The sequence below is a fragment of the Lithobates pipiens genome, unplaced genomic scaffold (assembly GCF_037356315.1).
Source record: "Lithobates pipiens isolate NorthernLeopardFrog02 unplaced genomic scaffold, aLitPip1_a1.2 Scaffold_16, whole genome shotgun sequence".
In the NCBI taxonomy this organism is placed as follows: Eukaryota; Metazoa; Chordata; class Amphibia; order Anura; family Ranidae; genus Lithobates; species Lithobates pipiens.
In genome coordinates this window covers 593,419,882-593,429,358 of record NW_027507748.1, presented here as the reverse complement: position 1 = coordinate 593,429,358, position 9,477 = coordinate 593,419,882, and the positions used below count along the sequence as shown (strand labels likewise).

The 9,477-nt window shown below is 37.5% G+C and overlaps 1 protein-coding gene across 1 annotated transcript; it reads right to left on the bottom strand.

Moving 5' to 3' along the window:
• Positions 1-276: 276 nt before the first annotated feature.
• Positions 277-9,108, bottom strand: LOC143983840 (keratin, type II cytoskeletal cochleal-like). Its single transcript, XM_077483938.1, has 9 exons — positions 8,557-9,108; positions 8,260-8,468; positions 7,770-7,830; positions 5,817-5,912; positions 5,239-5,403; positions 4,980-5,105; positions 3,543-3,763; positions 3,355-3,386; positions 277-1,754 (listed from the first exon to the last, which is right to left on the bottom strand). Exons 1-9 carry the CDS (start codon positions 9,106-9,108, stop codon positions 1,423-1,425), a joined length of 1,794 nt encoding a protein of 597 aa, XP_077340064.1. The 3' UTR covers positions 277-1,422.
• Between the last annotated feature and the right edge of the window lie 369 nt (positions 9,109-9,477).

The following is a 9,477-nucleotide window of genomic DNA, read 5'->3' as shown; positions in this document are numbered from 1 at the left end:
TGCATGTAGCAGAAGCTGATTGGCTTCTAGAACTACCCCTCCCTCTCTAGCCTGAGTGCTGCATTAGATAGGAAGATAGAAGGCTGATTTAGATCTAGGGAAGTTTAGGTATTTATACTAGCTGCTTGCAAAAATACACTTAGTTATTTTAAAAGAAATACAGAACCGTGTCACATTGTGTTGTTGTACCTGCCTGGAGTTCAAATTACATTTTTCAAATGTTTGTCTATGTTCACATAAGAAAACAGGCAATGATATTGCAAAAGTTATCACTTTATTAGCATGTTTATATGAAACAAACACAAAGCCGAACTTGCATATCAGAGTCAGGAAAAAAAAGATAGAAAGACACACCACAGCATATTTCCATTTGTTTAGCTCTTTTCTTTTTCAGAAACCAATAAGGAAGATGGATATTTATACAATGAGGTGTATAACCAATAATGACCAAACATATTCTTAATGGGATATTGATAACATCATAACATGAAAGCAACCATCTGACAAGTTGTTGTTTGTAGCCCAGACTTCCCACAGTTACCTATCCATATTATTTTATTTCACAAAAAAATAACTTTGTAATAAGTTTGGTTTTCTTCTGTTTTAGCAGTGAAACATATGACTTAGACATGGTCAATTGACACCATAAATGTAGTCCATTAGGTGTAACTCATCAACAAGCCGTTATAGTGCGGTAAGACCACATACAAGAAGCAGTAGCCAATTGTGACTGATTTGTCCAACATTTTGATTAAGTGATAAAAAGGGATAAACATGTAGAGAAGTGCTATAAGGCTGCATACACACTGCAGAAACCCAAAGCCACAAATCAGATGTTGATATATAAAGAGAGCTGCAGTAGATTTGTACAGTAACTCTACACATTATGCAGTCCAAGCATGTTGGGTAGAGTTGACTAACTAGCCAGTCACTAAATTGCTACCTTAAGTTTGAGCTTGTTATAATCTTAAAAAGACTGAGCTGGCAAATTAAAATGTATTTTACGACGTAAGGGACAGCTGTGTTATGCATGCCATTGTCAGTGCAATTTGCCTATTACTGCATAACCAAAGAGAACTGTAATTATTAAATTGGAAATAAATTTAGCATGCACATAGACAAACTCAGCTTATGGGAATTTTCACTAACTGCGGTCACAGATGTTTCAGATAACTGCAGAGGACCCTTTGTTACAGATTATTTTCTTTAGTGCATTATGCACAGAAATATACCATGCATGATACATTATTGGTCTTACATTGACAGATAGCACACTGGGTAGAAAAATAACTGAACATTACATTCAATTCTTTAAATTCTGTGATAATTTGAATTGTTGGTCAAAGAAACCAAAGAATTAGAAACACATCAGCGCACAAGATATTTGCAGGTCAGAAGATTGCATGAAATAGATTTTAGAAATCAGATTTTTCTTGCAGTTGTGGTTGATGTTTTTGTGACACTGACAGAAGAGGAGCCACTACCTCCTGAAGTGTACCCGCCAGAGTGTGCTGATCCTCCCACAGAGCCACCATGGATTCCTCCTGTGGTGGTATATCCACCTGTGGTGGTATATCCACCTCCAACAGAGCTCATGCTACTTCCAGAGCTAAATCTGCTGCCGGTTATGCCCCTTCCACCTGCGGTTCCAGAGCTGAATCCTGAGCTTAATCCTGATCCTCCATGGTGGTATCCGCTGCCTCCTTCATACCCTCCACCTCCAATTACTCCACCAGTGGTGGAGCTCACCACGGCTGTAAGAAAAAAGTGAAATGTTGTTTGTGACAACCATGCCAAAAGAAAACAACTGAAACTCTTTTTTATAAATAAAGCAAATAACAATGCACAAAGTAAAGTAAGATATGATAACTAACTAAAAGCAAGCTTTTTATTAGTGGGTTCATTCTAAATATTAAAGGCTAAATTGATATTGGCTGTCAGCAGATGAGTGGATTTTTCGAATCCACTCTGCACATCAGTCATTCAATTAAACTTTAAATTGTTTGTAGTGGGGATATTCAACAAAATCTACATTTTCATTTTTTTTTCTGCTGGATAAAAGGAACAAGTACTCCTTACTGAGTTCCCATAAATAAAATGAAAACGTCTTTAATCCCAGCAGCAAGTGGGGTGGGAGGCTACAATGGTAGGAAGACTGTAGCAGTAATTACAGATGATTGTTCTGATCGTAAATTAATCATTGGTATCCAGACATGACTGGATATTGTTGCTTATGAAGGATTGATTCATTTTGATAAACATTACTCTGGTCACATCTGCGATTAATTTTATGCATTTGGGGGTAACAACAACATCAGGCATTTGGGCTTGGCCTTCATAGATCAGTATTCAAATTTATCAATCCTGCAATTATTAAATGAATGCTTCTGGGAATGTAGGATATTTTGGATAATGTATATATTTTCAGACACTATTTATGCCTGTTGTTAGGGGTTTGTAAGACAGTATAATGAAATGCAAGTGGTGAAATATTTCCATTATGTCCAATAATCAGTACTGACCACTGCTTCTGCTACTGGGGGCATTTGAGCTTGCCACCATAATGGGGAGTAGAGAGAGGCCTCTCCTCAATACTGGTAGTCACAGCTACATGCTGAGTGAAAGCTGCTTCTGGTTGTGTAAAAACACCTTAGCTGAACTCTTCTCCCATTTTGCTTGCATAGTTTTGGAGGCATTGCTAGCCATTACTCATCCTTGTATTTAACAGTCCTTTTCATTGGCCTGCTGCCTTAATTTTTATAATTTAGAGATGATGGGATGATTTTTTTCCCCACAGTACTTACAACTTTTTAATTTGGCCACCTCCGCAGTAGGTGACACACCTTTGCCATCAGCTGTCACAAGCTGGACTCAAAGGAGATAGTTTTTGTTTAACTTAATGACAGATATCCATTCCTTGAGGAAGCAATGTATTTTATATAGGAGGAGAATACTATCACATGGCATGTCAGAGACTTGAAAAAGACAAGACCTTTCTTTGCAATACCTAGAACTTTTTAGTGTAAAGCTGGCCATTTGAACCAGTGGGTAGTTGGACATGCAGGCCTGGTCTTACCACCAGTTCTTTTTGACTCTTGTCAAGTATAGAATTAGTGAATGAACAAGGTTTTCTATCCTGTCTCATTACTATTTCCAATGCTAAATCTGAAGTTACCTCATTAAACAAAAGCTTATGGCATCATGAGTGTACAATACAAGACCAGCCTTGTGGCTAGCTGGTATATATTAGGTCAGAGCACATTCCATAATTGCCATAAGTTTCATAGAATTATCCCTATTATTAAACAAACCTAAAACAAAAAAAATAAAAATGAAATTGTGCACAGGACTTACAGATGCTGACACAGCCTCCATCTCCAGACATCCTGTCAATAAAAAGAGTCATTTATTAGGAGGATAATAATAATATTTATAATCTAACACACTTTTATCAGCAAAATGCAAAAATACGATTTGCTATTTTTTTTTTGCTTTAACATGTTTTACTTTTAGAAGTAAATAGCAATGCCTTGAATGCTTACCTGGATTCCTCTCCTTCCAAGAGCTTCCTGTAAGTGGCAATCTCAACATCTAGAGCCAGTTTTGAGTTCATCAATTCCTGATAGTCTCTTAATAGGCGAGCCATCTCCTGCTTGGCCTTCTGCAGCGCATTTTCCAGCTCTGCCAGTTTATTCTTGGCATCTCGGATTGCAGCTTCTCCACGTTCCTCGGCCTCTGCTATGGCTGCTTCTAACTTAGCATGCTTTGGATAATAAAGAAAAAAAAAATATAAACTACACTATACACTTTGTTATTTTTTATCTTATTCAGATAGCAAAAATATGTTTTTACAACACTGAGAGAAAATTAAACCATTTACACCAGTCTATGTCCAAGAGGAGTTTACAATTAAGTGTCAGTTTGGAAAACCAGTTAACCTTCTGGTATGTTGTTGGATTATGACTGAAAACACCATGAAACCCAGGCAGAACATATGAATCTTTGCAAATTGTGTCCTTGGTGGGAATCATATGTGGCATTCCAACCTTGTTAAGCAAGAGTTCTAGTCACCTTACCACCAAGATGCTCAAGTTAAAATTATAATTCAAACTTTACTGGAATGTATTGATTTTTATCACATGAGGTTTAATTTATGCATATATAGTATGTAAGGATTATGGTAAAGGTGTCACTCCATTATATCACCTTGTTCTTCAACAGTAAGTTTATCCAAAAATTAAATTTCTGGGTGGATTAAAGACCATACATCTGCAAGGTTTTGAAGAATACACTCCCACACTCCCAATCATATCCCGTTTGGCTAAATCTATAGTGCTGACCACATAGGCAATCATTGCATAGATCTAGTACAGCTTTTTCATACATAACAGTCACAATCATAAATGTCTTTAGCAGCATAATGCTGTTAAATCATAATAGCTATTCTCTGCAAAATTTCTTTTTTTTAAAGGAACTTTCTGGAAAATCAGGAATCTCCTGTGTCTATAGGATGCCATTGAGTGATAATATAGAAGGAGCCTTCCTTCTGAAGATTTTATGTTATCTCAACAAAAAAAATCTGCGATAGCACATTTTTCCTGCATAGCCCCAAAACAGAATTCCTAAAGGGAAGCCATGATTTTTGTGTTGCTAAGCACCTCAAACAACAGCTTGAACTTGATCTCATTGCTATTTAGGGGGGGGGGGGGGGGAGATTAGGAGGCTGAGACCCTAAGTACTATAGAGGCTCCTATAAAATATGAGTCTTAATGTAAACAACATTCTGGTGTTGAAATGAAGGCCACTATACTTTAATTGTCTTCTGGAGTGTGGATAAAGTATGATCACGTCAGTAGGTGCAGTCACTGTAATGTATTATTTCCAAACTTCTGGTATAATGGAAATGTTGCTCCTAGGCACTGACGAAAAGTTTACATACTCAGACACAAGATGAGAGTGTGATATTTTTATCATCATACCTGAGCCTTTACGCTTTCTATTTCTCCTCTGATTCTGCTTATCATTCTGTTGTATTCTGCAATGTCATTCTTTGTGTTCCGTAAATCATCACTATGTTTTCCCACACTGACTTGCAGCTGCTCGTACTGAAAACAAGCATATAAGGAAAATAAGAAACACACAGGAAAAAAACACATATTAAACAGCCACATATTTTTTTTATTGTGGTGTCTATAGCATTGACCAAAATAAGCACAAGTACCAAATAATAGAACCTACCTTGGATTGATACCAACTCTCTACTTCAGATCGACTCTTTTTAGCCATCTCCTCATACTGAGCTCTGACGTCTCCAATGATGCTCTCCAGGTCAAGATCTCGGCTGTTGTCCATGGACACAACGACCGATGTGTCTGAGATTTGGGCATGGAGCTGATCTATTTCCTGAAATCCAACAATAAACATTGTTGAAAAAAATGTAGTAATTGGCACAGCATGTTTTGTATGTTGACTCCAACTATTCTTAGATACTGTATCTCCTGGTTACCTCAGCAACCGTGCATTATTTCTTAACTCATAGCTAGCCATGTACTAGTAGATATTCTAACTTAAATGTACATTTTGTTTGGGAAAATGTGTACGTATTTTAATGCACATTGTGAATTGACAAACAAGTGTGAATGTTCTGCTCTAGGAGAAGTGGGAGTGGCTTGTGCTGTCTGCCATTTACATTTTTATGCTTGGTTCATGTTTATATCGAGGAAGAGAACACCAGTTTATAGCCACATACAATGTAGTTAAAGTGCTCACTGTGAACAAACCTAAGAGGTTTACTAGATTACATGTATTATAATTACCATTTGGAATACTTCTCGGAGGAAGTTGATTTCATCATGCAGCAACCCGACTTTGGCCTCCAGCTCTGATTTGTTCATAAAAGCAGCATCCACATCCTAAAACATTCATATTATTAGTTTTGAGTTGATAAATAATTTAAAAGAATCAACAAAAATCAAGAACAGACATATTGATATCTCAGAGATTGATAGAATATTAGTCATCAACCCTTCCTTAAACATAGCACAACCCACCACACTATGGGTTTGATTTACTAACCTTTAATATACAGTAAACTCATGTGAATATGGGCAGGAATTACTAAAGTGTGAAGTGCACTGAAGAAGATGTGTTTCAAATTGCCCTGCACTTCCGCTCACTTTTTATGTCAGCGACTAATACATTCAGCAAATATAGGCAGCGATGGAAGTTAAAACTGGTGTATCTGACTCAATTTCAAAAGCAGTAAATGGAAAAACTTATAAGATGTCCAAATAAAGATACAGATGTAATCGTAGAAGTACTCTACGTTTTGCAATTTGCCTATTAGACTTGTGAGCAGATATTGAACTTTTAGAGGAAATATATTATGACTGAGAGGTTTGATAGATTAAAATTACATAAATTGGTTATATACCAGGTAGATAGAAGTAATAACATAACCATATACATTTTTTTTTACGGTTTTAATGTTTTGAAATGTGTATCATTATGTATATAAAATAGTTATACAGTTTGGGAATAATTACACTGCAAAGATCTATATTTAATTGAACTCTACATAGACTAGGTTTGGCTAATCTGCTGCCTACCGGACATAATGAACAGCACATTTCAACATACCCTGTCAATCACTTCTTATGAACTGAGGCTAAAATGTATAATCCAGTTACAAGTGAAAAAAAACTAAATGCAAATGCAAATACCATATTTATCAGTGTATAACACGCACTTTTTTCCCCTTAAAATCAGGGGGAAATCGTGGATGTGTGTTGTGTCTGAGGGAAGAGGAGCGAGCACCGCTGAATTACATAAAGCCATGATCACCTGTGTAACCAGCGCTCCATCACTCACAGTCATGCCTCCTGGCCCCACATTGGGCCACTGTCCTGTCTATCATATGAGCAGGGCCAGGAGGCGTGCTGTGAGTGACGGAGAGCTGGGTACACAGGAGATCTCGGCTCTGTGTAATTCAGCGGCGATCACTCCTCCTCTTCCCTTGGAGACAGCAGGGATAATCCAACACTGGCGAGATTGCAATGATGGGAAAGGTGAGGCTGCAGATGAGCACTGAATAGGCTGCATTGTTGGTCAATTGAATGGCTGCAGATGGGCACTGAGCAGAGTGCATTGATGGGCAATTTAGAGGCTGGGCACTGAGCATTGATGCAGGGTGCATTGATGAGCTGTAACCCTAATTTTGCTTCAAAGTTCTTTATTTAAAATGTTTTTTTCCCTTAAACCTCCCTTCTAAAATTGGGGTGCGTGTTATATGCCTTTGTGTTTTATACTTCGATAAATACAGTAAATCTCATACAGACCAATGTATTCAATATTTATAGAAAAATACATAAGCATGCGCATACATCACATCATAAAATTCTGGGCACACACTGTATTAACAGTTTATGGCAGCAAATGACAAACATCAGCCAGCATCAGTGAATATTCAGGTAAGAAACAAGCTAATGTACCACTTTATACAGACTGACAACAGAAACGTACAGAAAAAAAGAGTGTGCAGCTTTGACCATAACTACATCATAATAGTTTAAATGTATGCCATTTACCAGTCAACTACTGTACATGTTTTAAATGACATTTTCTACTTTTACTCATTTATAAAATGACAACATGTTCCTCAGAACATCAATACATACACATCATTCTCTGTCCCATAAAGGAGCGAACAGTATAGTACGGCCCTTTTATCATTCTACTTCATCATATCATTCTACTATGTATGTGCTCACCTTTTTAAGTACAACAAATTCATTTTCTACACTTGTGCGCTTGTTGATTTCATCTTCATACCTTAAAAGAAGAAAAAAACAAACAAAATGTAGCAATATATTGACAGAAATTCTACAGTCAATGTCTACTTCCACATGTAATCAACAGCAATGAAAAATAAATAGTAATTTCAGGATTATAAGTGAATATTTTATATGCTGCACATAAAGTTCCCAGCAACCATCCATTCAGACTTGTAGAGATATTTTTAGGCTTTACTTTAGGTAATACATTCTGCAGTCATTTTATACAGTGGCAGCTTTGCCTGTACACCTGTTAAATGTGGCCCCATCTCAGCAGTGGCATAACAAATGCTGAACATAAATTGCAGTCATATTTAACTATTAGTAACTTGTTATTCCAACTTGAAATTGTGCCTTTTCCTCATCATCTACTTCAATATACACTGGGCAACTGTCACTTGTTGGGGTACAGTGCTATTTTACTTACTTCTTTTTGTTATCCTCCACAATATCTTGCATGTTCTTTAACTCAGCCTCCAGACGGACTCTGTCCCCACCAATATTTTCAAGTTGCCTCCTGAGATTGTTTAGGTACATTTCAAACTGGGGTTCTATATGGCTTCTTACAGTCTTTTGTTCTTGTAACAAAGTCCATTTAGTCTCCAACATTTTATTTTGTTGCTCCAAAAATCGGACCTGAAAACAAGTTGTCAGAGGCATATTAGTGAGGACGCTAAAAAAAATCATCTGTGTGCTCTAAAATAAATATGTTTTCATATTGTACCTTGTCAATGAAGGAGGCAAATCTGTTGTTCAATGTTTTAATTTGATCCTTTTCTTCGTTTCTCAATCTTTGTATGTTTGGGTCAATATCCAGTTTGAGTGGCATGAGAAGGCTTTGATTAACAGTAACTGGTGTGATACCAACAGGGCCAAATCCAGCTCCATATCCACCAAACCCACCACCAGCTCCAAAACCACCACCAACGCCATAACCACCACCAGAACCAAATCCAGCACCAAGCCCATATCCAGCACCAGCACCAGCACCAAATCCACCACCACCATATCCTCCACCAACCCTACAGCTGAAGGATGATCCAACACCACCAACTCCTAGGCCAGATCCATGTCCACCATATCCATATGAGCCCCTCATGTAGCTTGTGCCTGACATTCGGTGCCCAACAGAGCCTACATTGTGAAGGCTTCTGCTACTAAAGCTAGGACCCTTGCGGTATGAAGAGACACTGAATCCGCTGGCATTTCCTGGTGCACAAAAAGAGGAAGAGCTGAAGTTCCTAACTCCGGATTTATGATACTGTTTGTGTGCCATGTTGTCTTGACAAATTTGCTGTTGAATAACAGTGAATTCTCTTGGAAGCAGAATGAACAGCGGCCAATGTCAGATCGGGCTCTGTTGGCATTCAGTGGTGAATAGACCTTTTTATACAGGTGCTGATATGGGCTTGGTCAACAGTAAACTAGAAAGACCCTTTTATTAGCTTCTAAGAGTTGGCACTGCCCAATTTGTTCATAATTTTACCTGTAATATTTCTCACACACCTAAAACAAAAAATATTATAATTTATTTCTGGCAGCGTCTATCCCATAAAACAATATTAATGCTATACCAAGGAAAGTGCAGAAACAGACAAATGAATCAGTTGGTTTAATGTGTTTCTAAGGATGGGCCACACATAAA

Excerpts from the sequence above, each read along its gene's own strand:
- LOC143983840 (XM_077483938.1), bottom strand. The coding sequence starts at position 9,108 with ATGGCACACAAACAGTATCATAAATCCGGAGTTAGGAACTTCAGCTCT. Across the intron at positions 5,913-7,769 it reads AATTTGTTGTACTTAAAAAG|GATGTGGATGCTGCTTTTAT; the intron begins GTGAGCACATAC and ends TGAATGTTTTAG. Across the intron at positions 5,106-5,238 it reads AGAGTTGGTATCAATCCAAG|TACGAGCAGCTGCAAGTCAG; the intron begins GTAGGTTCTATT and ends GCTTGTTTTCAG.